Consider the following 22,290-nt stretch of genomic DNA (forward strand, 5'->3'; position numbering starts at 1 on the left):
CCTCTGGCTGTCATGGTGGCTGCTTGCTGGGTCTGCAGATTTCTAAGCTGTTTCCCGAAGTCCGGCCTCCTCCCACATCTGTTCTTTCTCTACACACTCCTGTGGCTTTTCTTACCTACTCCTACGGTTCTTGGGGCCACTGATGTGCTGATGATCTTCAATGTCTCTCACCAGCCCAGTGGTATCTCTTGAGTTTAAGACCCGTACTTTCAACACCCTTTTGTGTACATCCACCTGGATTTCCTACCTACAACCGCATGCTCAAAACACAAATTGTTACTTTCTCCCCCAATCTGTTCCTCCTTCTGTGTCTCTTTCTTGGATAATAGTGTCACCTACCCGACAACCTCACTGTGTCCTCTCTGAGTTCAACTTCTGAACTCAAATGAATAAAGCATTTGAAAGGGAGAGACACACGGTCGGGATCCACTGCCCTGCAGCCCTGATGCTGCCCTCCCCAGGTGTGGCCAGCTGCAGGGGGCCCTCCCTCTCCTGCTCTCCTCCAGGTCCCCCCACAACAGCCTTTCTCTACTTCCCAGAGGACTCAGCTTCCTCCACCGCTCATCTCTCCAAGTCCCATACCTTTACCCCTCCGTCCTTCTCCTGAATTCTCTCCCTGGGTATCCCACCCGTTCCCAGAGCTTTAATTCCATCAACTCTAAAATGCATTCTCTTAGCACTATTTATCTTGTTGTCTCTGAAATCAGGATGCCCCCCAGGTGGCATGTAGTTACCACTCTCTGAGTGTAAGGGACCTGGCTCAGAGCTGATCCTTTTATCATCACTTTGGCCGAGTTATGGGCTCTGTTGGTTAAAATATTTTTAAATCAATTTAATTTAAATCAATTGCTGTTTGATGTTTAGAACGTCTTTTTAAAAGATTACACTGTGTTTCACAGACAGAGGGTTAAAGTTGATACTGTAAAGCAAATATAAATCATCAGAGAAATGATCACGATCCTGTATTTTCTTGCAAAGAAACAACCAAGTACTTTATAGATCTGAGAAGATACACACCAGTAGACGAAGCTGGATTATGCTGTTACTGCAGTACATGCAAACTGATCGCTGTCTTACCTCAAACAATACACCTGCAGACAGGAGAACCTGCCGGTTCCTTTGGGAGAGATAAATAATCTTCAAAGCAACAAGAGTCCAGTGTGGTTATTTCATGTGTCACAAAGGAATAACCAACGTTAAGGTAATGTAGAGCAGATTAACTAGCAGTATTTCTGCTTCTGATGTACATCCTTCTTAATTGGACGTATTATGTACCTTCTGGTATATAAAATAACAGTGTAACTTAGAACAGGTAAAATATGGCATGTCAGAGGTTTCTCATCTTTTGGGGGACACAGGCCCTTTTGAAAATCAGATGATAGCTATGGACTCATACCCTAGAAAAATGTACTTATTCACATGATCCCATCTTTTTTTTTTTTTTTTTTTTTTTTTGCGGTACGCAGGCCTCTCACTGTTGCGGCCCCTCCCGTTGCAGAGCACAGGCTCTGGACGCGCAGGCTCAGCGGCCATGGCTCACGGGCCCAGCCACTCCGCGGCATGTGGGATCCTCCCAGACCGGGGCACGAACCCACGTCCCCTGCATCGGCAGGCAGACTCTCAACCACTGCGCCACCAGGGAAGCCCCCATCATTTTTTTTTAAGATTTTTTTTTTGTGGACCTATTTTAAAGTCTTTATTAAATTTGTTACAATATTGCTTCTGTTTTTTTATGTTTTGGTTTTTTGGCCGCGAGGCATGTGGGATCTTAGCTCCCCGACCAGGGATTGAACCCACACCCCCTGCATTGGAAGACAAAGTCTTAACCACTGGACCGCCAGGGAAGTCCCCTGATCCCATCATTTTTATACAATTCCAAGGGGTTTCAGGGGCCCCCCTGAAGCACCCCTGGGCCCCAGGTAAAGAAATCCTAACACACAAACTGATGACTCCACTCCACATCCCTCTGTCCGAGCTCCAGGCTTCCTGTCCACCACCCGGACATCTCCACTTGCAGTCTCAGAGGCACTGCAAACGTAACGGGTTCCCAAAGAGAGGCATATCTCCCTCAGTTCTGGCCCAACCTCTCCCTCCCCTGACACCACCCCGTCTCACCCAACAGCTCCACCAAGCACAGGTACTCAAGCCAGGAAGCTGCGTGGACTTCTCTGCCCCCAACACCCTCTGCGTTCAGTCACCGAGGGTGGATTCTCACCCTTGTGTATTTCTCAAACCGTCCTCTTCTCTCCGAAAGCTGCCACCACCTCCTACCGAACGACTACTATGTAGAATGCAGCCTCAGGTCCCATGGAACCATTCCTCATGCCACAAGCACAGTGGCCTTTCTCTAAAGAAAGCCCGGTCACCACACCCCTCCGCTTTAAGCCTTTTGTGGCTCTCCACCACCTTCATCTCACTAGGTGCCTTCCTAAGCCACCCCTGCCTACCACTCCAACCTGTCTCCCTCCGTTCCCTCTCAAGGACTGTGCACTGGCCACCCTGAACTTCTTTCTGTTCCTTTCCTGAGCCAAGACCCCCCACTCCACCCTCTCTCTGTACCAGCCCACACGTTGCACAGGGACCACATCTTAGATATTTGCCTCTGTGTCTCCAGGACTTACCAGGGTGCCTGTAATCCAGTAGGAGTTTAATAAATGCATGTTGAAGTAACCTTAAGGCACATGGTTCCATAAAACACTAATGCAGTACTAAATGCTCTGGTGAGGCAGAAAAACAGAGAGGGTTCTGCTCCCAGCTCTGGGGCCTCGAGCAGGTTACGGCACCTCTCCAAGCCTCAGTGTGCACATCCAGAAAGTGGGAATGAAAACATCTACTTCAAAGGGTTGTTGCAAAGGTTAAACAATTTGATATAAGTTGGCAGTTGCTGCAAAAGCAGTATTGTCATCTAAAGGGCAACCTGGAGACACATAGGGCTATTTTAGGTGACCACAAAGACTGAGGGTCAGCATGTAATGACTGAGGCCTAGGAAAGCTGGCAATCCTGCATGCACAGGGACAGCCCCGCACAACAGTACTGCCCTGTTTTTCATGATTTCTAAACGTGCCACCAGACACTCGTGTGTGTGGGTTGCTTCTAATTATTAAGCCTAGAATCTGATTCTGCTTTACATATAACCTCAAAGTATATTTCACCTCATTTTAATATAAACTGAATTTTCCAGAAATGCAATTACCATATAAATTGAAGGTGGATGGTACTATCTTTTACTCAGTGCTTTACCAAATGTTATCCATCATTTCAGAAAATCATGTCACTACTGGCAATACCACCAGTGGAACCTGAGTAGCCAGTGCCACTCCCTTGTATCAGTCCATGTTTGTAGTCATGGCATTCATGAAGAGTCTATAATAACGTAGGTGCTAGCTCTTATTTCAAGATGTAAAACGTAGAGGAAAAGTACAGACAACACTTGGCTCTCCCATCTCACAGCCAAGTGCAATCACTCCAGGGTGGTGCTGGTACCTGTCGACTAGATTATGTTTGTGTCTGAACCTTTACATGTTGAAACACATGTTGTTCTATTACAGGTTGCTTCCTTTCTGCTTTTCCTTTACAATACAGCTGGGGTATTATATAGATTTTCTCAGACTTACCTGTGCTGGTAGATTATTTATGACTTGCATTTCCAGGTGGCAAAGGCAGTGTTACAATCCTCACCATCAACAGGGGTGCTGGGTCTATAAATGGGGCTTGTAAAGGCTGTGGTGCCAGTGCTGGCACAGAGTCAGCACCAGTTTCCTGGTGTCAATACGATAATTGTCACAGCACTGGGCCAGTCATAACTGTGACACAACATACTTGTGATTCAGGACCAGAGCAGTGTCTGGCTTCTGCAGAGTGAGTTACCATCTGCTCCAATGTTCTTACTGGGGGGGTCTCGTTTATTACCCACGGGCGGCTGTCAGACAGGAAGGAAGGCAGCTGCTGCCCAGCACAGAGTGCAATGTGAGGCCTGTCGGGGACCCCTCCACTCTCCTCAAAAACACCCCTGCTCAAGAACTCTCAATGGCTCCCCATTGCCCACTTGCCCACGGGACCTAGTCTAGCCCGACCCTGGAGTCTGGCCCAGCCTATCGCTTCCAACCTCCACAGCCATGCTTGATGGTCTCTTTCCTTACCCCTCCTCCTCCACATGGCCATCCTTCAGCGTGAAGCTCACATCCCACCTCTCCCAGGAGCACTTTCCAGACAGCTCTGGGCCACAGCAACTTCTTTATCCAAACTCTGTACCAGCACTGACCGAGCCATCATTTGACAGTTCATCTATACTACAAAATGCTGTTAATGATCTTCAAGTGAGCGAATCCAATCTTACTGCCCCACTAGACTGAAAACTCTTTTAAGCTGGAGAATGGGTTTATAGAAATGACAAGCCATAATATAAAAACAAGAGCGATTTGTGTGTTTACTGTGTGGTAAGCAGATAACTTAAAGGCATCACCTCACTTAAGCTTCACAGCAACCCAACGAGATGGGTGCTCTTATTGCCCCCAGTGAAGGCTGAGGAAACAGCTCAGAGGCAAAGAAAGGCCCAGCCCCAGGGTCATGCTGGAGGCAGAGCTGTGATGCAAAGCCCTGTCTGCTGGGCTCTGCTCTCTCCCACCCTCCCACCACCAGTGGGCCCGTGGTGAGCCCTCGGGCCGGTGGGCGGCTGAAGGTTCACTTACTGAGGGCCCTGCATTCACCAGTGGGAAGAACAGTGGTTGGGGATCGGGATCCACCTTGGCAGACCTGGGTTCGAATCCTGCCTCTGCTAGCCATGTGACCCATGCCCATCACCTACGCCTCCGGGACTTCATTTATAAAGTGGGCGTGCTGACCCTCACCTGACCATCTGCTGTAAAGTTAAATTAGACAATGAACAGAGAGTGCCGAGCCCGATGTCAGGCATACAGTAGGTGCTCTGTGAAAGGCATTTCCTTAGCTGGGGGGAGGACCCGAGCTTTGAACCTGGGCAGCCCGACCCCTTAGCTTCTGTGCCCCCTGCTCATCTCCCTGCACCCCCTCGACCTGCAGCCACCCTCCATTTGCTCCTCATCCCCAGAGAGGGTCTCGCACCTACAGCTGCACACAGATCACACGCAACTGCCATCCACCCTGCCTCATTTTCCACTTCTCTCCCCCGAGAAGGGTTTTCCCTCTGCTGTTTCTTTAGCCACAGGGAGGGCGGCGGGGGGAAGAGAGCTTAGTCGTGTGACTGCCAGGAAGTGCTTTAGAACTTTCACCTCAACCAGTCAAACAGGTCCTAGCATGTGACAGGCATCACACACTTGTTGGCTGATTGAGTCAGCAAGCCATAGTTCCCAGCACCTACCACGTGGGTTACCCTGGGGACAGAGAAATGCACAAGCGCCCCCGACAAGCCATGGATGCTCTGTCAACACATACAAAGAGGAAGAAAGAGGGAAGGAAAGAGAGAGAAGGGAGGAAAAAGGATGTAAGCTAGCTTTTTGGCCTTTGTACGTGGTTCTTTTTACCTGGAATCTTCTTTCTCCTCTGCCTATGGGTAATTAATAACCATCTGTACCTCCCCAGCCAGCGTGGATCCCACTGCTTCCTGGGGTCGCATTTATCCCCAGCACAGGGACATTTTGTAACTGCCTGTTTACTTGTCTTCTAAACTCTAGCCTCTAAACTTGTTTAGAGTTGATATCTGTGGTCCTGGGCACAGGACATGGTACACAGGACATGTTTAATAAATATTTGCCCTACAGGGTAAGAAATCACTCTGGGCCCACAAGCCCAGCAGTAATGAGACAACGAGAGGCAAACTCAGGACAGCTGAACGCTGCCGAGGCGAGAGCCATCAGGGGAGTGAAGAGAAGGCCGAGAAAGATGTGGGTGGGAGGGGCCCCTGAAGGCTTCCTGGAGGAGAAGAGACAGCAGGAGGGTGAGGAAGCAAGAGCTGGAAGGGGGCAAAGTGCCCCCGGTCACCCTGCTCATCTGGCGAGTGAACATGGAGAAGGGAGCGCCGGTGGAAAGTGGGGACAGGGAGGCGGGTCTGAGGGAACGGGTGTTTGGGGTGAAGGAGACTCACCTCTTTCATCCAATCCTAACATTTCCCAAATGCCAGGACAGGACTTGAGCTGGGCCTTCAACCATGAGCATCTGGGCATGAGGAGAGAGATGGTGGGGGGCCCAGCCTGGCTGGAAGCAGGAGGTGGGAAGGGAAAGTAGACAAAGATTTTTGGGGCCGATAAGACTGGTGATTCTGGCAGAGGTTTCACACCCTGTCACGTTCCTGGCAAAATGATCTCCCATAGGGAAGGAAAGCCACATGAATCAAGCGCTTCCATTAGCATTTTCAATGACTGGAAAAACTGTAAATATCTTGAGTCCAGTAAGCCATGGAAGAGTTTACGATGTCATGAAAGATTTATTCAATGGAATTTAAAAATCGTCTTTTGGCAAGATGGGGGCAGCGGGAATGCTTTGTGATGAAAAAGGCAAAACATTCAATTCTATCATGTTATGATTAAATGAGGTATAAACTACAGTTATACGAAACGTGTATAAGGATTGGAGGGCAACAGGGAAGCGATTTGGGGGGGGACCATTTTTCACAGCTATTGTTACAATATTGTTTGGGCAATTTTTAAGACTCAGAGTAGGTGCTATAGATGCTGGGAAGCTATGGTAGAGTTCTGAGGGAACAGGTGCACAATGAAAGCCATGGTTAAGAAAACAGAGTCGGGCTTCCCTGGTGGCGCAGTGGTTGAGAGTCTGCCTGCTAGTGCAGGGGACACGGGTTTGGGCCCTGGTCTGGGAGGATCCCACATGCCGCGGAGCAACTAGGCCCGTGAGCCACAACAACTGAGCCTGCGCGTCTGGAGCCTGTGCTCCGCAACGGGAGAGGCCCACGCACCGCGATGAGGAGTGGCCCCTGCTTGCCACAACTAGAGAAAGCCCTCACACAGAAACGAAGACCCAACACAGCCAAAAATAAAATAAATAAATAAAATTTAAAAAGTTGTTTTAAAAAGAAAGCAGAGTCTGGCAGTGGTCAACACGCGGCCTGGGTCTGGGTGGCCTGCTGTGCCAACATCCAGGGGTGAGGTGGGGGGCACGTGGATGAAGGCGCTGGGAAGGCTCTGCTAGGTGGCTAGGCTACAGTCCCAGTTATTCAAGCAAACACTAATCTGGGTGTTGCTGTGAAGGTGTTTTATAGATGTAATTAAAGTCCATCATCAGTTGACTTTAAGTAAGGGAGATTGTTCTAGATGATCTGGGTAGGCTGATCCAATCGGTTCAAAGGCCTTAAGAGCCGAACCAAGGTTTCCCTAATGGAGAATGCCCACCTGTGGGCATCGTTTCCTGTCGAGAGCTGCAGCCCGCCCTCTGGACGCCAGACTTGCCCAGGCAGCCCTCACAACCGCCAATTCCTCAACGGAATCTCTGAATATGTATCTCCTGGTTCTGCTGCTCTGGTTGAATGCTGACCGACAAAGATGGCCACAGGGGTGGGGAGCAGGGGGGATCTGCAGACAATCTGGTAGGAGACAAGCACAGTGGAGTGACGGACGCCTCCACAACACGCCAGTCCCCTGCTCAGCCCCCGGCCTGCATTCTGCACAGGCTCATGCCATCCCTCACTGCTCCCCCAGATGCCTCTTTGGGCCTTTGCCTGTCACTGTTCCCATCACGTCTGTCAGAGCCAGCCCACCAGTCACCTGCCCGGAGTCTCCTGGACATGCTGACCCCTCCCACCCCACTCCCGGCATGCTCCGGCTGCCAGGCCCCCAGGACTCAAAGGTTCTCTCCCTAGGGACACCAGCACAGCCCCCCACCTGTCACTGCACCTGTCACGCTACCCTTGAAAGAAGGGGAAACTGAGGCCCAGGGAAATGGAGTAACGTGAACAGCCAGAGAGGGTGGTGGTGGCCGCACTAACTCACGCGGCTGGAGAGTTGCGGGGCAGGACACCAAACGTCGGCTCATTCCATTCTTCGTCACTAGCTCTGTCTTCAGCTTCTTTGCCCAATTCTGGAGGGCAGGGTGCACAGCTAGCAATTCTTTTAAACTCCCCCTTGCAGTGCTCAGCCTGGTGCTAATATTCAGGAGGCACAACAGAAACACTTCTGCCCGTTTCTGGTGCAGTCTACGACACCTCGCTTGGCCTCATGTGGAGTGCAAAGCTGACTTGACTCCTTGACGCTGCCATGCGGGAGAGCGGCTCGTTTCCCAGGGAGATGGCAGCACGTGGATGGGCTGCGGGCAGGGCCAGGCTCCCCGGGGCGCTCCGGAAGGGTTAACGGCGCCCACTCCCCTTGGGCCCCGCTGTGTGCTCTGAGGGCTTTCTCAGGAGGCGGCCAGCCCCGCGGGACCCCTCCCACCCAGAAACCACTCAGACTTTGGGGGGCCTTTGTGCTTTAATAAAGACGGTATTACTGAGTCGCAAAGCTTCCCTCCTTTCCAACCCTCCTCGCTGCCAGGGTTCCCGCTAAAGGTGAAGCGCTGTCATTCAAGGCCAAAGAAAGGGCTGAATCAAGACGCTAAACTCTTTTGACTTAATGTTAGAATCTATGGCTCTCCCCGGACCAGTTGTGTGAGAAGTGCTCCCAACTTTGCACAAAGGCCCCTCAGCAGTGGATTGGGGTGTCCTCGGGCTCTGGGGGCGGAGGGCAGGGGATCTCCCTGCGGGGCTCTCTGCATGCATCTCATGAACGCTCTAGTTTCCTCTCTGAATGTAGACAGCAGCCGGGTGCTGGAAGAGCCCCACCACCAACGCCGTCCCCGCTTGCTTCGGGCTGCAACAAAGGCCACTTGAGGGCCGAGAGACAGCACTGCCCAGTTCCTTTCCTGGGCCTGTTCTCTCCCCTTTCACACATCTTTCCCTTTTATTCCCCCCTGCCCCCTTTACTCCTGCTTTATGCCTCATTGAATCCATCAGCCACTTTACAGGGCGCTCCTGAAGAATACATTTTCTGTGGGGGGCTCCTGATGGTTTCCCTGCTGGCAGCTCCAAACCCCCTTGGTGGTAGTGGGAGGGAAGAGCCACTGATGGCCCCTCCAGGCTGCATCTCCGTCTGGCAAGTCTGGGAGAAGCTGGAGGCAGCAGGCACCCTCACCTGCCAAGAGGCCCCACCCTGCTCCTCCCTGCTCCTGAAGGGGTGTGATCCCTCATGATCTTAGGGCAAGCAGCTTAAGCCCTGTGAGCCTTTGTCTTCTCATCTGTAAAATGGGGATAGCCATCGTACCTTTCTCACAGGGTTGTTTTAAGGGTTCAGTGGGTTAATGTAGCAAGCGCCTTAGAACAGGGCCTGGATCAAAGTGCCACTGAAACATCTGCTTTACCATTACCATCACGCAGAGGACGCGGGCTGTTTAAGAGCCTTTGCACAAATAGAACAGAAACAGACTGTGGTTATCAGTGGGAAGACAGGTGAAGGGGATTAAGAGGTACAAACTACTAGGTATAAAATAAATAAGTTACAAGGATGATGTAAGTACAGCACAGGGAATATACCCAATATTTCCCAAAAACTTTATATGGAATATAATCTATAAAAACATTGAATCACTATGTTGTACACCTGAAACTAATATTGTAAGTCAACTACACTTTAATAAAAGAAAGAGTCCTTGTACTACCTCCAACTCCTCTACTTGTTTGTGAATGAAGGAAGGAAAAGAAAAAAAAAATCAATTCAAGGCTATTTGCAGCTGTTTCTGTGTGAGTGTGTCTGTCTGTGTGTGTTTTCTTTTTTTCCTGCCTTGGTGTCCTGGAGCTCTGAAAAGAATAAAAACAGTGGCCTAAAGCAGTGAAAAGGCAGGATTCTTCTTAAAATCCCAGCTAATCCTGCAGCTTCCTTTAAAGTGGCACGAGGACGAGGCACGGAAGGGGCCAGAACTGTTTTTGTAGCACCCTCCCCTCCCCACCACTGCCCCTGGAGACCAGGAAACGAGGGGGAAAAATCCATAAATCATCCTCTGAGAGGAGGAGAGAAGAAGGAACCGCCAGGGGGACAGAGCAAAGAACAGGAGCCAGCTGGGCAGGGAGTGTGGGCGGCAGGAGGGGGCACCTGACTAGCTGGTGGGCAGGGAGGGCTGCCTGCAGAGGGCAGAGCATCTAGGCAAGAGCTGGGCAAGTCGCCCCATTCAAAACTCAGGAAAGAGAAAGGTTTTAAACTCCTGTGCAGCATCAGGTCCCACAGAAGGAGGATGCCACGCCAAAAGGTGTCTCTGATCGGACACGTCTCTCCATCCCGTGGCACCTTCACTCTGGTCACCCGCAACTAGAGCTTCCCAGCCTCTCCGCTCCCACCCGTCCATTGTCAACGAGTAGCCAGAGCCAGCTTTTAAGGATGAAAGTCAGACCATGCTACCCCTGCTTAAAAGTTTTCAGGGGCTCTCCACTGCCCTTAGAATAAAATCCCCGACCCTTCACCGTGGCTGTTAGCCTGTCCCCCACCCCATCACATGCTAACATCGGCTCCATCTGGCCCCCACCTTTACTTTGCCTCTCAAATTCACCAAGTCCTTCCCACTTGAGAATTTCATCTGTGCTGCTCACCAGGCCAATCCCTTCCCATCCTTCCCATCACAGATGGGGGCCTCTCTCAGGGAGGCTTTCCTGACCCCCCCGAGGATGTCTCCTGCCCTAATTCTTCCCCCTCAAGGCCCCCGTCTGCCACCCACAGTGTTTCTATAGCTGCTCGTTCTCCATCTCCCCCACCAACAGTCAGCTTCACAGTCTGACTTGCTCACCACTGAAAAGAGCCCCCAGCCTGGTACCTGGCACACAGTCAGTGAGCAGTAAACATTTAATGAATGAATAGAAGAATCAATGAGTAACATCCATAACAAGTGAGCATTTCGATACAAGAACCAGAACATTGGGCTTCCCTGGTGGCGCAGTGGTTGAGAGTCTGCCTGCTGATGCAGGGGACGCGGGTTCATGCCCCGGTCCGGGAAGATCCCACATGCTGTGGAACGGCTGGGCCCGTGAGCCATGGCCATTGGGCCTGCGCGTCCGGAGCCTGTGCTCCGCAACGGGAGAGGCCACAACAGTGAGAGGCCCACATACTGCAAAAAAAAAAAAAAAAAAAGAACCAGAACATTTAGGAGCTGGAAAGGCTGGGGTGAGATTTTAAGAATCCTTCAGAAAAGCTCTCCATTGCAAACCATCACTGTAGCTTTTCAGTATCTGAAGTGGTCCACGTTTTGGGTGACAGCAATTTAGGTGTCAGTTTCTTGTTACATGGCAAATAGTTTGCATTAATTAGTTTAATAGATGAGAGATCCACGAACTTGTTCTGTGAAAGGCCAGATAGTGAATATTTTAGCCTTTGTGGGTCACACAAACTCTGTTGCAACTACTCAGCTCTGCCACTGTAGTGGCACAAAAGCAGCTGAAGGCAACACAGAAAGATATGGATGTGGCTGTGTTCCAACAAAACTTTATTTACAAAAGCAGGCCATAGGTGAAATCTGGCCAAAGGCCAATGCTGACCGATCCCTGGGTCAGACTAAGGCCTAGCAAAGCCATAAGAGAAGGACACGTAGTAAGGACTGGTTTTTTCAGTCTTCAAAGAATATGCATAGCAGGTACTAGGATATCACCATTCCCTAACGTTGCTTCCATGCTGTAGGATGACAACATAGAATAAAGACAGGAGCACCTTGAATTTATTTGAAATTATTGTTTCATAGAATATAAAGGATTTCAGTTGTGTCATTCTGCATGTCAGCAATATGTTTGTGCAAATGGGAAGTTCTAAGGGCAATTTTCACTCTGGAGGTCCTGGGGAGCTACTGTTGAATGTCTAGGTGGGTGGGTGAGTGGACGGATGGACAATAAAAATGGAGAAGACAGGATGTTTTCTAGGGTGATTACAAAGTAGACTTGGTCAACAACTGGGGAGGTTAGGTGAGAAGTTGTCAAAACAAGTTAGTGGTCTATGAGACCAGAGGGAGGACCTGGTGGCGGAGATGGGCAAGATGGATTTGGTGGACAAATGAAAAAAACAAGGAGAGACCAAAGCCAGTCTTTTCAACAAATGAACATCCACATGCAAAAATGAATCGAGACACACAACTTACACCCTTCACAAAAATTAACTCAGAACAGGTCATAGATCTAAATGCACAACTATTAAACTCCTAGAAGATAACGTAAGGGAAAACCTAGATGACTTTGGGTATGGCAAAGACTTTTAGATAAAATACAACACCAAAAGCACAATCTATGAAAGAGCTAGTTGATAGGTTGGACTTCATTAAATTAAAAACTTCTGTTCTGCAAAAGACAATGCCAAAAAAATGTGAAAACAAGCCACAGACCAGGAGAAAATATTTTCAAAAGACCCATCTGATAAAGGACTGTTATCCAAAATACACAAAGCTCTTAAAACTCAACAATAAGAAAACAAACAACCGATTACAAAATGGGTCAAAGACCTTAACAGACACTTCACCAAAGAGATATACAGACAGTAAATAAGCATATGAAAAGATGCTCCACATCACCTGTCATCAGGGAAATGCAAATTAAAACAATAAGGAGATACCACTACATATCTATTAGGATGGCCCAAATCCAAAACACCCACGATGCCAAATGCTGGCCAGGATGCAGATAACAGGCGTTCTCTCATACTGCTGGTGGGAATGCAAGATGGTACAGCCAATTTGTAAGATAGTTCAGTGGTTTCATACAAAACTAAGCATGCTCTTACCATAAGAACCGGCAGTCATGCTCCTTGGTATTAATACAAAGGAGTTGAAAACATATGCCCATACAAATGCTTGTACGTGAATGTTCACAGCAGCTTTACTCCTAATTGTCAAACTTGGAAGTACCCAAGATGGCCATCCATAGGTGAATGAATCAACAAACTGTGGTACATTCAGACAATGGAACATTACTCAGTGATAAAAAGAAATGAAAAGCTATGAAAAGACATGGAGGAAACTTAAATGCACATTACTAAGTGAAAGAAGTCAACCTAAAAAAGCTACATAGAGTATAATTCCAAAGATATGGCATTCTAGAAAAGTCAAAACTATGGAGACAGCAAAAGACTTTTCTTTTTGTGGTTGCCAGGGATGGGGAAGGGGGGAGATGAACAGGTAGTGCACAGAGGATTTTTAGGGCAATGGGACTATTCTATATGATACTATAATGCTGGATCCATGTCATTGTACATTTGTCCAAATCCACAGAATGTACAATACCAAAAGTGACCCTAATGTAAATTATGGACTTTGGGAGATTATGATGTGTTTAAGTAGGTTCATCAGTTGTAACAGATGTACCACTCTGGCGGGGGATATTGATAATGGGGGAGGTTATACAGTGTTGGGGGCAGGGAGTGCATGAGAAATCCCTGTACTTTCTGCTTCATTTTGCCGTGAACCTAAAACTGCTCTAAAAAATAAAGTCTTTAAAAAAAAAAAAACAAGGGCACAGGAAAATCACAAAGATGTCTCCATGTCTTAGCCACTTGATTTCAATTATCAATTGAAAATGATTATCATCCACAAGATGACCAGTTATAAATAGCCTGGAAGTTTCCTCCTAAAGAAAGCAAGTGTTTCAGAATCCTATATTTTCTCAGGACTTAACATACAATTGAGAAACGTTCTTATTTATTTTGTTAATCCAGACTTCTGAGAATTTCCAATATTGTCCAGAGAGAGAAGAAAAATAACCTTGTAGAACTAAAACCAGGGCAAGAAAATAAATGGCTTACTAAGCCCCTGCCACGCGCTCAGAAATCGGATCCATGTGTTCTCTTTGAACCTGGACATGAACCCACAGCTGGAGGTATTAGAACAGATGAGGACCAGGCCTAGGGAAGGCAGACAGATCTGGATTTGGATCCCAGCTCTGCTCTTTCCAAGCGCGGTGGTCTTAGGCACATCTTGTGGCCTCTCTGGGCCTCCACTTCCTTACTTGTATAATAGGGTTTGGACTTAAACCCTCCCAGCTCGGACAAGCTACATTCTAACATTCCAGAGCCAGTTCTCCGCCATTAGAACCCCCATGTTCATGGGGTTAGGACCTGATTCTCTAACTGTTCCCCAGAGTGTCCCAGCACCTCGCAGGGAGCCCCTGCCCAGGCAGGATTCATCCGTTCCTCAAATGTTTACTAAGCAACAGTCATGGGCCACTTGCTATGTACCGAAGCTGGAACCTAGCTACTATCTCTCCAGCCAGAGCCGCTTCTTCTGAGAGTTCATGTTGCTCGCCCTGACTCTGGGAGACCCTGCCTGCGGGCCTCTGTGATGTCAGAAGGATGAAAAGCACTGAGGAAGGCACAGGAGGAGATGGAGTGAAGGTCACACACAGCGATTGTCCTTGGTGGGGGCAATGACGCCAATACCGCCTCAGGGCCCACACACCGCCCCTCGGGCCACTGGAGAGCACTGCTACCCCCTCACCTATCGCCTTGCCATGGCTTCATCCGTGATCTACTTATTTGTGACGTGATCCGAAATCCCCACTTCCAGAGCCACCTGCCAAGAGGCTGAGCCTGCAGCGTCTGTCTGCATGAACTCCTGAGCAGGGGATGGGCTCTCAATTGAGTTAAGGTTGGGGTTATAGTTTTTGCCTTGGAGACAGGATGGGGCCAGGAACTTTTTCTCAAGTTAATGAAATTTCAGAAATTTCTGGTGAAGCCCAGGTATGGAGAGCACGCTGGAACTTGGGATGAAGAGGAACAGCCAACTCAGGCATGGCCGGGACAATAGCAGGAAGGTGGAGTTCCTGCTGCTTCCTTTAACTGGCTCTTGAGAGCGGCTCTGGCCAGGGTCCCGCAGGCAGGCGGCAGGGGCAACCTCTGCCCACTCAGGAAGACTCCGATGACCCTGTGTTTATTTTTAGCTGTTTTTGTACAAAATCCGAAAAGCCTTTGGACACTGGGCTCATGTTCAAGGTGAGATGAATGATAAACAGTAACAAAAGCATCAGACCCTCCCCTGAGGAGCCCACATGCTGATCCGGGCTCTCCTGGTCTCCCCAAACTGTCAGATGTGACCTACAGAACCTTGTGATTTATAAACAGCCAGGGAGCTGGGCCACCAGACCAGCTCCTAACCTGACACTTACTCACTGTGAGACCGTGGACAAGTCCCTTCTGCTCTCTGAGCCTCAGTTTCCTCATGCATAAAATACGGGTGCAGATGGACCAGATAATCTCTAAGGAACCTCGCAGATCCAGCAAACCACATCTCATCCTGGACACGTACCCTGGTCTTGGGCATGAAACATGGGGAAGAGCCCATGAAACCCAGTCTTGAGGAAAATACTTAATTGTTCACATGACTTCAGCATTTCCCTTAATAGCACCATTTAGATCCAGCTGCAACCAACAATCATGGAGCACCTATGTTCTAGACAGTCTCATTAACTGCCTCTTCATAACCAATCCGTGAGGAAATTGTCATTGTCCTCAGGTCACAGATGACAGGAATGACGGTACACTCACCCAGAGGCATGGGCTATGTGGTCACCAAGGCTTGGGGTTAATCCCAGCCCTCCCCTCCCTACCTGAGTCTCCTTGAGCAAGTTACGTAACCCCACGAAGCCTCAGTTTCCTCATCTGTAAGATGGAGATAATGCTAGCCCCTGTGTCTCATGGGGTTGTTTCAAGGTCTGAATGGAAGGGGCATGTGAAGCACTCAATAACCGTCCTCTTGCCTTCCCTAAATCTTTTCTGAAATCTCTCGGAATGTAGCCTGCCAGTTCTTCCTTGATACCTGGTCCCTGCCTTAGGATTCTCTGACACACAGGCTCGATGTCCCAGCCAATGGCAAGTGGCCCCACTTGGGGACTGAGCTTCCTCCTGAGGGCTGAGTGGAATGAAATTCCGCCGTGGCCCAGGTCCAGGCCCGAGAGCTCAAAGCCACACATGCACGTGGACAGCCCATGCGTGCGCACGCACCAAAACCCCATCACTGCAGTCCTCACCGGCCCAGCATGGACTCCCGGAAAGGTGGTCATCACAGTAGGAGCAATAAGAGCACCACCCATGATACCCCCTCCCTTTTTTCTATGGTTCACAAAGCACGTTCACATGTTCACCTGGGCAGGGTAGAGGTTGTGCTTTATTCATCTTTACATACCCACTGAATAATGCTAGGTATTAAGCAGATACTCAGAAACTACTTTTTGAATGAATAAGTTTTATAACAAGATGTTTTTAAATCACCATCTACTCAGCACGTATGATCAGTTCCCCATTCTGCTAAGTGCTGAAATGTGCAGCCTTGCATTTCATTCCTACAAGCATCCCTGAGACGAGCTCACTCATCAATCCCTGTTTTGCAGAAGAGGAAACAGGCTCAGAGAAGTTAAATGATGCACCCAAGGTCTCAGCCAGTGAGAGAGAGACCTGAGATGTGGACCATGGTTCCAGACCCTGGTTCTTACCCCCTCCAGTCTTTCTCCTCTTTAGCCAGAAGAGGCAGCAAGGGGGGCATGGGGGCAAGATGCATGTAGTCTGAAGTAGTAGATTGATAATACAATGAATTTTATGTTTGGAAAAACAAAAAAATCCTATTGTCTTTAAGATACAAACCAGAGAAAGCAAAGATCAGCAAAATCACCTTGGCTGAGGGGACATGAGAGTCTCTGTTCTACTCTCTGGTCCCTGAGGCACATTTACGATGACTTTCTAGTCCATCCTTGGCCTCCTTATAGCCCACAGCACGGGGCTTGTTGGTATCTCTTCTGTGTTCTCCTAAGCCCCCTCCTGCAGGTCTGCCCACCTCCCACATTCTAGCAGTTTCCTCTTCATCTCACCTACCACTGTGAGATAGGTAGGGAGCCAAGGGGACCATCTTTTGCAAAAGGTCCCAGAGTTATTAAGTTCTATTTCCTTGGACATTTTGTCTTCACCCACTGCCCCAGCCAATAACTTAGAATAAAGTTTATGAGCAACTGCCTACCAGAAGCAGGCAGGCAGGGAGTGACACGGTCAGGGTGACACAGGCATTTAAAAAAAGCCTGATTTTCCTCTTTTCCACAAATGAGGAAACTAATGGCATTGACACTCAGCCACAGGACCAGGGGTGATGGAAGTGGTGGGGACTGGTCAACCTAGTATCCCTAGAAGCAGGCAGCTGCTGCTCAACTCAGCCCAATGCTACTGGGTAGGCGTGCAAGCCCAGCGTGGCCCAATCTTCCAACTCAGCCCAGTGCTACCGGGTAGGTAATCAATCCCAACATGGCCCAATCTTCCAACTTTCCGAGGGACGACAGAGCCCTATTTCTTTTTTCCCATATTTCACATGAAACTTCCTGATTTCTGAATGTTGGTAACTAATTCTGCCCCACCTCTTTTCTTTTTAATATGATACATGAGTGGGCTGGACTTGGCCATGAGCTACACATTTATAACCTCTCGTGAGCCTTGTGGCACAGATGGCTGTACTCATCAGACGGCCCTTTGCTCCCCTCACTCCTAAGCCTCCCTGGCGGTTGGTAAGCCTGTGCCTTAGGCTCAGGCCAGTGGCCTGTGAGTGGAAGAGCCGCAGTAACTTCCAGGCCAGGGCAGTTCGGAGCTGGCTGTCTCCCCCCATTTCTCCTCCCCTGTGAGGCCCTCGCCCTGGAGGCCACCTGCTGCAGCCAGCACAGCAAGGCTACAAGATGGAGGCGGGTGAGAACTCGGGATCCGTAGCAGAGGCACCCAGCACCACCTGCCCTAGCGCACGCCTGGAGTGCAGGTCTTCATGACAAAACCCCATGGTAGTAGTTTAGCATTTCCTGGTTTCCAAAGCACCTTAACTCTACTTTCCTTCTATGACTCTCAACCCAGTTAGAAAACAGGACAAGGCTTTTTTATTTCACAGGTGAGCAAACGGAGGCTCAGAAGATAGAACCGAACAGCCCCGAGGTGTGTGGCAAACAGGTGGTGGACTGGGATTCCAGCTCTGGACTCCTTGTCTAGCGCTCCTCCTAGCCCCCACCTCAGGAGCTGGCCTTTGCAACATGAGCCCCCTGGCATTCTCTGGGCCACCTGTGGCTTGTACAAGAACGACTCGCCCCTCCCCTGCCTGCGGCTAGCTGAAGATCCACCTCTTACTTTTCCTGTGGACTTGGTCCCCTTCCAGATGCAGAAGTAACAGATGGTCCAGCCTGCCAGCAGACACAAGGCCAGCTCCCAGCGAAGGTTCCCAATGTGCTCGATCCCATCTGAGATGGCCAGGACCCGGCGCCTGCGGAAGGGAGGGCAGAGAGTCACGGGGGTTGGAGATGGCCCACACTTGACCCCACCATAGTGGTGCAGAGGGCAAGGACAGCCCACGCACTCATTCGCCCACCATTCACCAAGCGTCTTCTCTGAGCCAAACTCAGGGCCGGGTGTGGGAGCCTCAGAAAGGAGCAAGACTCACCCGCAGCCTTCATGGATTCACTCCATGGGGGATAGGATGCGGGTTAGCAGATGGTTTATGGAAACAGTATGGTAAGAGCTGCAATGGGAAGAAGCACAGGGACTTTGGGAAGACTGAGAAGTACCTAGCCCACCTCAGGGGTGCTGGAAGACGGCAGCACGGTCCATAAACATTCCAGGTCCCTCCCTCAGGGTAGATGACACAATGCTGCTGAACTCAACCGTGGCCAGAGGACTTGCTTTGGCCAGTGGCACACACTTTCCTTCAGACGGAGGCGTTCAGAGGCAGGCGGTGTGGTCTGCCATGTTCTCTTTGCCCTAGTGTTGCTCTCAGAACAGAAGCAGGTGTCAAGGTGGACCTCTAGAAGCCCAAGTTCCTAAGTGAGTACATGAGCCCTCCTGCCACCCCACATGAGCAGGGTGGCTTTTTTTAAATGCCTGTGTCACCCTGACCATGTCACTCTCTGCTGCCACCCCACGTGAGAGCTGCTGTGTGAGCAAGAAGCAAACTCTGCTGAAAGACAAATGCTGGATGATATCACACTCTATGTGGAATCTAAAAAATACAACCAACTAGTGAATAAAACAAAAAAGAAGCCGGCTTACAGATACAGAGAACAAACTAGTGGCTACCGTGGGGAGAGGGAAGCGGGGAGGGGCAAGACAGGGGTAGTTTTTTTTTTTTTAAGGGGTTATTATGGGATTATATAAAGTCATGGGTGTGAAAATTTTGAAAATTGTAAAGTACTGTAGAATTTAAATAACCTTTCATTCAAAAAAAAAAAAGCCACAAAAACAAAAAGAAACCCAACTCTGTTGCTTCAAGCTACTAAGATCTTTGTTACCGCAGCATAACCCAAACTCTCCTGACTGCCACAGGTGTCAGAGAAAGCTTTCTGGAAGAAATGATATTTGAGCCAGATTTTGAAGGATGATAGAGTTTAGCCAGGAGAAGGAGGGGGGTAAAGATTGTTTTAGGCCCAGGGACTAGCACAAGCAAAGGCCAGAAAATGGAGCATGGGATACTTGGGGAACGAGGAAGCCCAGAGACAAGAAGCGAAAAGCAGGACAGATAAACAGAGGAGGCATCCTTTGGAGGCTTGAATAGTGTGCCGAGGGGCAGGGGTGTCCCAGAGGGCCCAGGCCACAGGAGAGGGGGACCCTGGCTGCGCTGAGCCAACGTGACCAGCCGTGGCTCTCCCTCAGAACCCACCAGTCCTGCAGGGCTGACACAGGCCTGGCTCCTACAGCCCCGCCTGGGGTTTGTGTTTCTCTAAAGTCAGACTCGCCACGCTTCATATTGTGCAGAACCATGGCACCAACACAAACCCCCTCCACACTCGCTCCACGAACCCCGTGCCGGCTGCCAAGCCACCCCCACCGGACCACGCCAGTCGCCTGGGCACTCTGGGAACGTCCTTTGAGAAAGCAGCTCCCATCCCACTAAGCATGAAAGCCTCCCTCAGTGTCTGTCTCCCTGGGAATCCACTCGGGGCCTGATTTTGCATTAATTACTCAATGACACCAATTAGCGCTGGTCTGCAGGCTCCCTCCAGCCCCAGCCCCTGTCGGAGAAATCAGGCAGGCCCCCAAATAAAATTGGGCTCTGTGCAGTCGGGGATTTACTCGAAAGGAAGCCAGCTCTCACACCTATAGGCAGAAGGGGGAACATCTACTAAATATACATTTATTGAGCATGTACTAGGTACCAGGCACTATATTAATACTGAGGATAAAAAGGCACATGTGGTATGGTCCTTGCCCTGTACTGGGATAAGTTGGGCAAAAAAAAGTCCAAGTTATCTGAGAAAGAAAGGAGACAGCTGCTTAGCTATAACGGTTACTTCATTTGCTTCTTATGTCTTAGCAGTCTTTGGTTTTAATTTGTTTTAAAACGACAGGCTGTATTAAAGGAAACCTTTAAGAGTATCTATCATTAAAACAGAGCAGGACCCAGAGCATGGTCCTTGTGGGGTGCTTGCCAAAAATACAAAAATTCAGGTCTTCCCTGGTGGCGCAGTCGTTGAGAGTCCGCTTGCTAATGCAAGGGACACGGGTTCATGCCCCAGTCCGGGAAGATCCCACATGCCGCGGAGCGGCTGGGCCCGTGAGCCATGGCCGCTGAGCCTGAGCGTCCGGAGCCTGTGCTCTGCAACAGGAGAGGCCACAATAGTGAGAGGCAAAAAAAAAAAAAAATTGCTGTGGGCCCATCCTGGACCCACTGAGTCTGAATCCTTACAAAATGGTTCCCTGGAAGCTGCATTTTCCTATGTTTCCCGGAGGATTGCTCATGCACAGCAAGGCTTGAGCAGCACCGCAGAAGGAGAATTTCCTGGTGTTGGAGGAATGATGTACAGACTCCAAGGGTTTTGTTTTGTTTGTTTGTTTCTGACAGGACACGGACAGGGAGTTAGGGATCCTCTGAGAGGGTACTGAAGGGATGTACTTTCTCCCCAGAGAAATACCCTGATGTGCCCATTTACTCCCCAAATTCTGTAGGAACTTCAGGGTGCTCACAAACTCCCGTCTCCAGACTTAGAGCCGAGGACGCATAAGTACCACCTTACAAACTGCCCCCCGAAGCTTCCCAAACACCCATCAGGTGGCGAATGGGAAAGGACAACCCAGAGCAGGAAAGAAAGCGGCTATGGCAGACAGAAATGCCCAGGGTACCCTCTGTGCCTGTCACTGCAGCCTCGAAATCTCCATTAAAGAAACACTGAGACAGGTCTAGCAGGGCTGCATGCACACCCATGCCCTCTTGCTGATGTTGGTGTTTCTTGAACAGAGAATCTGAAAACTGGAAAAGGCACAGGGACAGAGGGAGAAAGAAGGGGGCAGACCCGCCAGGAGAGAGCTGGTGCAGGCCCCCCTCTTCCACATTTTGGATGCTGCAAACTTTTGAGTCATGCAGCTGGCTTCGGCGCCCTCTCGCTTAATTGAACAATCTAATTCCCAAAATGGGAAGCAGATTACTAAAAGCTATGCAGGATGAATTGCTCTTTTGTTCCACCAGACATTATTTGAAAACATCCTCAAACTATTTTCTTTAGGTTTTACCAGCACTGACTCTAACTAGCAAGGGACATTGAGTTTCTAAAGAAAGGAGGCTCAGAGACCAGGTTCTCAGCCTGCAGGACTGCGGGGTTGTTTTCAAATCTACAAGGGCAGCCTTTGAGAGCATGGGGGCTGGGACACTCAACTCTGGAGACTTGGAGAAAGCACAGCTCTTCCTGGGAAAAAACTTTCTTAATGACCCTCCCCCGTGAAGCGCCGGGACAGAAGCAAGGTCTGAATAAGGAAGAGTCTGCTGCCAACACCCTGGCAAAAAAGGACCCAGGAACAGACCTCCCGACACCGTTCAGGGGGCGGGAAATGTTGAAGACTGGATGGGGCCCTTCGGAGTAATATCGTGCACCTACAACGAGCCAGGCATGAAAGCAGGTTCTTCATGAAGCATTTTTTTCAGGCCATAAGACTACTTCTGGAGATGTCCACCCAGCACTTGGAGGTGTAATGCCTCTGCTTCTCCAGCCCTGGGCACACACAGAGATGGCTGGGCTCAAAAGCCAGCTCCGCTCCTGACAAGCTGTGTGACCTTGGGGAAGGGACATCACCTCCTTTCCATAGGTTTTCAAGCAGGAACTCATCTCACCCTCCCAACAATCCTCGAGGTAGACGCAATTGTTATCATCATTTCAAAGATGAGGAAACCGAGGTGCCAGGCGGTTAGGTAACTTGCCCAAAGTCATGCCGAGAGCAAGTGACGGGCGGGATCCTGGCTCCAGGGCCCAGACTTTCAGCTGCAGTGCTAGCTCCTAGACTCCCCCATGACACTAAAAACACCCCTTCCTTCCTTCATTACAAATTAAAGCCATGTTGAATGCACCCCCCCAAAGCTACCTCACGTGACTTTGTGCGCTGGGCAAA

General features: G+C 49.7%; 1 protein-coding gene across 3 annotated transcripts in view; it reads right to left on the bottom strand.

Annotated features, from left to right (window-relative positions):
• Positions 1 to 22,290, bottom strand: part of SLC6A11 (solute carrier family 6 member 11) — a 122,202-nt gene that overhangs the window by 80,481 nt on the left and 19,431 nt on the right. For all 3 annotated transcript variants that reach the window (XM_081247223.1, XM_081247222.1, XM_081247221.1), the window contains exon 5: positions 18,052 to 18,184. In XM_081247223.1, the coding sequence (XP_081103349.1) occupies positions 18,052 to 18,184 (133 nt within the window). The remainder of the gene's footprint in view (positions 1 to 18,051; positions 18,185 to 22,290) is intronic.

The sequence above is a fragment of the Mesoplodon bidens genome, assembly GCF_964165515.1.
Source record: "Mesoplodon bidens genome assembly, chromosome: 10".
NCBI lineage: Eukaryota > Metazoa > Chordata > Mammalia > Artiodactyla > Ziphiidae > Mesoplodon > Mesoplodon bidens.